This window comes from Musca vetustissima, unplaced genomic scaffold (assembly GCF_032173495.1).
Source record: "Musca vetustissima isolate MV318-11 ecotype Yass unplaced genomic scaffold, APGP_CSIRO_Mvet_v1 utg5916, whole genome shotgun sequence".
Taxonomy (NCBI): domain Eukaryota; kingdom Metazoa; phylum Arthropoda; class Insecta; order Diptera; family Muscidae; genus Musca; species Musca vetustissima.
The window spans coordinates 202,330-208,329 of NW_026876774.1; the positions used below are offsets into that span (position 1 = coordinate 202,330).

Below are 6,000 nucleotides of genomic sequence, written 5' to 3' on the forward strand. Positions count from 1 at the left end.
TGTCGTTCGTTTAGAGAGTATGCCAGTGACAAAGTGTCTAAGAACTCAATTCCTTCACCGCAACAGCATCTGAGCATTACTTTGTTTTCTTTTTCGTTTTTTTTTATATCCTGTAAATGGCTTATTTTTTAATCTTATTTCAAATCATTCCTTTTTTAATTATTCATTACATTGCGGAAGTCAATCACACACAGTTTTATATGTAGTAAATTGAAAAAAAAATTGAAATTTATGGGATCATTGTCGTCATCATTAAAAAAATGCTACCATTTTGAATTATTATTTTTAAAAAAAAAAATCCTATGTTCCTTTTTTTCTTATTTTATTTTTTTATAGCTCCGCCCTTGTTAGCATGTTTCAACACTTTACTAAGCATGTTGTTTTTCTTATGACCTATAATAGCCACAAAGGCCCTCTTATAGAGGGAGAAATAAGAAAGGGAAATGAAGAGGGAGAATATTTCGCAAATCAGAATCACTTGGTTTATTATAAGAATAAAAACCATATTTCCGTACAAAAGACCAAACATATTATTCTTAAACTAGACTGATTTATCTTTTATAGAGATCACACTTCATAAGAACATTCTAAGTGGGTCTTAGAGGACAATTTTTCTCAAAGAACAATTATAAGGAATTCCCCTTTCTTTCATAGAAAGGGAAACATTTTCAACACAAAATACTGCCTAGTTTATCTTCTAAAGACGCCCTTCACAGGGTATACCCACAGAATTCTTATAGGGCCTTGGAAGGCCATTACTTTTATAAAGAAATCCGTTTGTATTACATTTTTTTAGAGAAAGAAGTGTATTCTCAAAGAAATCCTAGGCGTCTTTTTTTTACAGAGTCCACACTATATTCTTCTATATAAAGATCACGTCCTGTAATGGGAATAACCAGACATATCCAAACTAACCTTAAAATACCAACAATGCCTCTTTAAAATTATGATAAAGAAGAAGAATAGGAAAATCTCTATTTTTGTAGACTGGCGAATCTACACCACACTGTCCTTCATCTGCTTTATAAAGACCATCTTAAGCTGGTCGTCTGGCTATAAAGAGTACCATCAGCTGGTCTATGAAATAAAATCTAAATTGGTCTATAAAATCATCATCTCATCTATAAATTGGTACGCCCTTCACCTGATTTATAAAGACCACCTTAAATTGGTCATCTAGCTATAAAGACTGGCATCAGCTGGTCCATAAAGACTGCGATCAGATGGTCTATAAAAACGATCTGCAGTAGATATATAAATACCGTCTTAAGCTGTTCTCTTCGCCTGGTCTATTAAGAAAGGTTTCATTTCAGGTGGTCTATAAAAAAGATGTTCAGCATGCGTATAGTTTGTTAAGATCGTCATCAGACTGGTCTATAAAGACAGCCTTAACCTGGAATTCAAATAAAACCTTTAAGTTGTTCTATAAAATTCGCTTTTAACTAGTCTATATAGAACGGCTTCAATTGGTCTATAAAGGCCGACAGCAGTTTATCTATAAAGACCACAAAGACCTGCTTCATCTAGTTTATTAAGTCCACTATCAGCTGGTCGACAAAAACCGCCATCATCTGGCCTATATACATTGTCATCAGCTGGTCTATAACTGGAATACAAATAAAACCTTTAGGTAGCCTATAAAGAATGCCTTCAGTTGGTCTATAAAATCCGCTTTTAACTTTTCTATATAGAACAGCTTCAGTTGGTCTATAAACACCGCCATCAAATTGTCTGTTTTCAGGTGGTTGATAAAGACCGCTTTCATATTCTAAAAAGACACCCTCCAGATGGTCCTTAAAAATCACCTACATGTGGTCTATAAATAAAGCCAACCGCTGATCTATAAAGACTCGCCTAGGCCCTCGTATGATTTGTCGGATTATCTATAAAGACTTCCTTTAATTCGTCTATAAATACACCATTCAGCTCGTTTTTAATGACTCCCTTCAACTTGTCTTCAAATACTGTAAGCACTCCACTCAACTCGTCTACATCTAAACCTTCAGTTCGTCTATAGATAATCACTTCAATTCTTCTAAAAATAGTAATCTGGGCTCGTATTTAAATACTTCCCTCGATTCGTCAATTGATACCAATCTAAGCTGGTCTATAGACTCTCTTCAGCTGGTCCATAATAATTGCCTCGGTTTGTCTATAAAGATTCACATCCGTTCGTATATAAAGACTAAGCTCGTCGAAAAATACTAATCTCGCGCCGTCTGTAAAAATTGCTCTTCATTCACCTATAAATACTCCTCTAAGCTCGTCTATAAAGACTCTCATCAGCTTGTCCATCATGATTCCATCGGTTTGTCTTTAAAGACATTCTCTATACCGGCTATACATATTAATAAAAAAAAATCCTTAAGAAGTCTTTTCCTCTTAAAATTCTTATGTTTTTTTTGAGAGCCTAAAAGTAGGCAATTAATTTTTGTTGTTTAAAAACTCTTCTTTTAATAAGGATCAGAAGGCTGCTCATCCTTCAAAAACACAGAAGGATCTGAGCAGCCTATAAAATAAAATTTCAAAAAATAAAATGATTTAGGCAGCCTATAAATTAACATTTTAAAATGCAGAAGGATTTTAGCATCCTTAAAAAACATTAAAAACACCAAACATTGAAGCCTTCATTATTTGTTAACAAAAAAATATATTGCTATATTTAATGAAGCTATTGGCATGCAAAATAAATGTTTTTAAATTTCCTATTTTATTTTATATATTTTTATTAAATAAAATAAATTCATATTCATTATTTTTCTGTTTTCATATATATTTTAAAATTCTTTCAAAAATGTTACTAATTTCAATATTTGTTCCTTGTTTTCTCTTTTTTCCTTATAGCGCGATGAAGTGTTCTTGAATTTAGTACTCGAATATATACCAGAAACGGTTTATAAAGTGGCGCGTCAATATGCTAAAACTAAGCAAACAATACCCATTAACTTTATAAGGGTAAGTAAATCGAGTATTTTTATATTTTAAATATAATTTTAATTAATGTATATATATTTTTTTTGTTTTCCCTTTTAGCTTTACATGTATCAACTATTCAGAAGTTTGGCTTACATACATTCATTGGGTATTTGTCATCGTGATATTAAACCACAAAATTTATTATTGGATCCAGAGACCGCTGTATTGAAATTATGCGATTTTGGCAGTGCTAAACAATTGTTGCATGGCGAACCGAATGTATCATATATATGTTCACGATACTATCGTGCACCCGAATTGATATTTGGCGCTATAAATTATACCACAAAAATTGGTAAGTAAGGGAGGAATATGAAATTGACAATTAATACAAAAGTATAATGGTGACTCAAAATGAATAATAATAAATACAAATAATTTGTTCCAACATTTAAGCGACTTATTAGTCTTCATAAAATTAACAAAGTGGGCTATTATTGTACACTTGCGAATCTTAATACTGTCTGTCCTTCCTCCCATCTATAATTTCATCAACTTCAGTTGGTCTATTAATACACCCTTTACTTGCTTTATCAAGACCACCTAAAGCTGGTCTACTAATACACCCTTCATCTGGCTTTAAAGACTGCCATCATCTGGTCAATAAAGACCGACACCAACTGGTCCATTAAGACCCACATCAGGTGACCTATAAAACCGTCATCAGCTGGTCTGTAAAAAGAGATTTCAATTTGTCTATAAATGTGATCTTCAGTAGGTCCATAAATACCGCTATAAAGACCTACTTCATCATTTTATTAAGACCGCTATCAGCGAGTCTATTAAAACCGGCATCATACACTGCCATCAACTGGTCGATAAATACCACCTTCACATGGCATACAAAAAAAACCTTTGGGAGACCTATAAATGCTGCCTTCGGTTGGTCTATAAAATCCGCCTTTAACTGGTCTATATAGAACGGCTTAAATTTATCAATACAGAAAGCCATAAGTTTATTTATAAAGAGCGACTTCAGGTTGAAAAAACAAAAAAACACCTTCAGTTGGCCTACAGATGTCCTATAAATATAGTCAATTAAAGCAAAAAATATTGGTAGAACCCCCTTCAGCTCGTCTATAAGACTCCCTTCAGCTCGTCTATAAGACTACCTTCAGTTCGTCTATAAAGACTACCTTCAGTTCTTCTATAAAGACTCCCTTCAGCTCATCTATAAAGACTCACTTTAGTTCTTCAATAAAGACGCACTTCAGTCGTCTATAATGGCGCCCTTCAGACGCCGCCTTTAGCTGGTCTTGAATACCCTCTATAATCTATAAAGACACTCTAAAGTCTATAAAGAATCCTTGTAATATATTCGTCCCATCAAATCGTCTTCAGCTAATCAGTAATGATCACCTTCTGTTGGTAAAAATCGTCTTCATCTAATCAATAAATACTCCTTACAGATCCTCTATAAAGACCACCTTCAGCTCGCTTTTAAATACCTCCATTAGTCTATGAAGGCTCCCTAGCTGGTCTATAAAGGTCCACTTCATTTGATCTATTAAGTCTTCCTACAGCTCTTCTATAAAACCTCCCTTATTTGATAATTTTTATTGATTCGATTTTTTAATATTTTGTTTATTTTTATTAATATTTCATTGACTATTTTTTTCCAGATGTGTGGAGCGCCGGTTGTGTATTAGCTGAATTACTTTTGGGCCAACCCATATTCCCTGGTGATTCGGGCGTTGATCAATTGGTTGAGGTTATCAAAGTTTTGGGCACACCTACACGAGAACAAATTCGTGAAATGAATCCCAATTATACGGAATTCAAATTTCCACAAATTAAAAGTCATCCATGGCAAAAAGTAAGTAATACCACTCCCATTCTCTTACTCTTTCTCTTACAACATCTAAGCCTATATTCCCTACTATCATTTCCTTAAACCTATCCTGCCTTTTTTGAAAATCATAAGTCAATATATTGCAATAGTCTTCACTTTGTAACCCTTCAGTGCTGTTTATTGTTCTGTAAACTGCTGGCTTTCTCTATATTTAGTTATATTATTTTTGTAATATGTCTTCTTCTATTGTCTAATCTGTTATTATTTTTTCTTTATTATTGTTATACGAAAAAAATCAAAACGAAAAAACATCCACTATTTACAGTCTTTACTTGAACGTTCCCAATTTCCAAATGCCCTAAGCCAGAAACAACGTTTAAGAGTAAGCTTCTTCGTCAATGTGTCACGACGACGTACACTACTACCACTAGTTTTAACACGAACACGAAAGGCTTACACCAACCTCCCTTATTAGTAATGTGTGGGGGCCAGAAGAAGAGGGGAGGACAAAAGAAAAAACGCAGTGAATTGAGAAAACAAAAAAATTGAAAAAAAAAAATTTAAAAAAATTCTTTAATTGGCCTTACCTAACCTATAAAATTAATTTGCGTTTTTTTCTAATAATTGGCCAAACAACACAAAGCCCTAAACTCAAAACACTCATCATTTACAAAATATTTTTTCTAACCCTTTCTCCACTTTTTTTTGGGAAACACAAATCATTGACAACATTTTTTGAAATTTTAAAATGCTTATCAAATTTTATTTTCGATATAAAAATCGTTGTTTTCTTCTGGTAAATAAATCAAAATTAGAAACGAAAGAGTTTTTTGGTAGAAGAATGGAAAAGAAGGAAGAGATCTGAGGAAAGAAAAAAGAAATAATAATAAATAAATTAATCTGTGATTAATACCATTAGCTCGTCTATAGAGACTGCCTTCAGATGGTCCATAAAGGCTTCCTTTAGCTCGTCTATTGAGACTAATTTCAGCTCGTCTATAAAGACTCACTATTCAGCTCGTTTTTAGTTGCCGCCTTCAGCTAGTCCATAGACTCCCTTCAGCTCGCCCACAGAGATTTCCTTCAGCTCGTCTAGACTCCTGTAAGCTCGTCTATAGAGACTCCTTTCTGTTCGTCTATAGAGACTGCCTTGAGTTGGTCTATAAAGGCTTCCTTCATCTCGTCTATAGAGAGTCCTTTCAGATCTCTCTTATTATGAGATTCCCTTCAGC

General features: G+C 33.5%; 1 protein-coding gene across 1 annotated transcript in view; it reads left to right on the plus strand.

Annotated features, from left to right (window-relative positions):
• Window positions 1-4,796, plus strand: part of LOC133321324 (probable serine/threonine-protein kinase dyrk1) — a gene marked incomplete at its 3' end in the record, with an annotated part of 40,247 nt that extends 35,451 nt beyond the window's left edge. Inside the window, exons 4-6 of the mRNA XM_061530417.1 lie at window positions 2,845-2,955; window positions 3,034-3,271; window positions 4,599-4,796. Of these exons, the coding sequence (XP_061386401.1) occupies window positions 2,845-2,955; window positions 3,034-3,271; window positions 4,599-4,796 (547 nt within the window). The remainder of the gene's footprint in view (window positions 1-2,844; window positions 2,956-3,033; window positions 3,272-4,598) is intronic.
• Window positions 4,797-6,000: the final 1,204 nt, after the last annotated feature.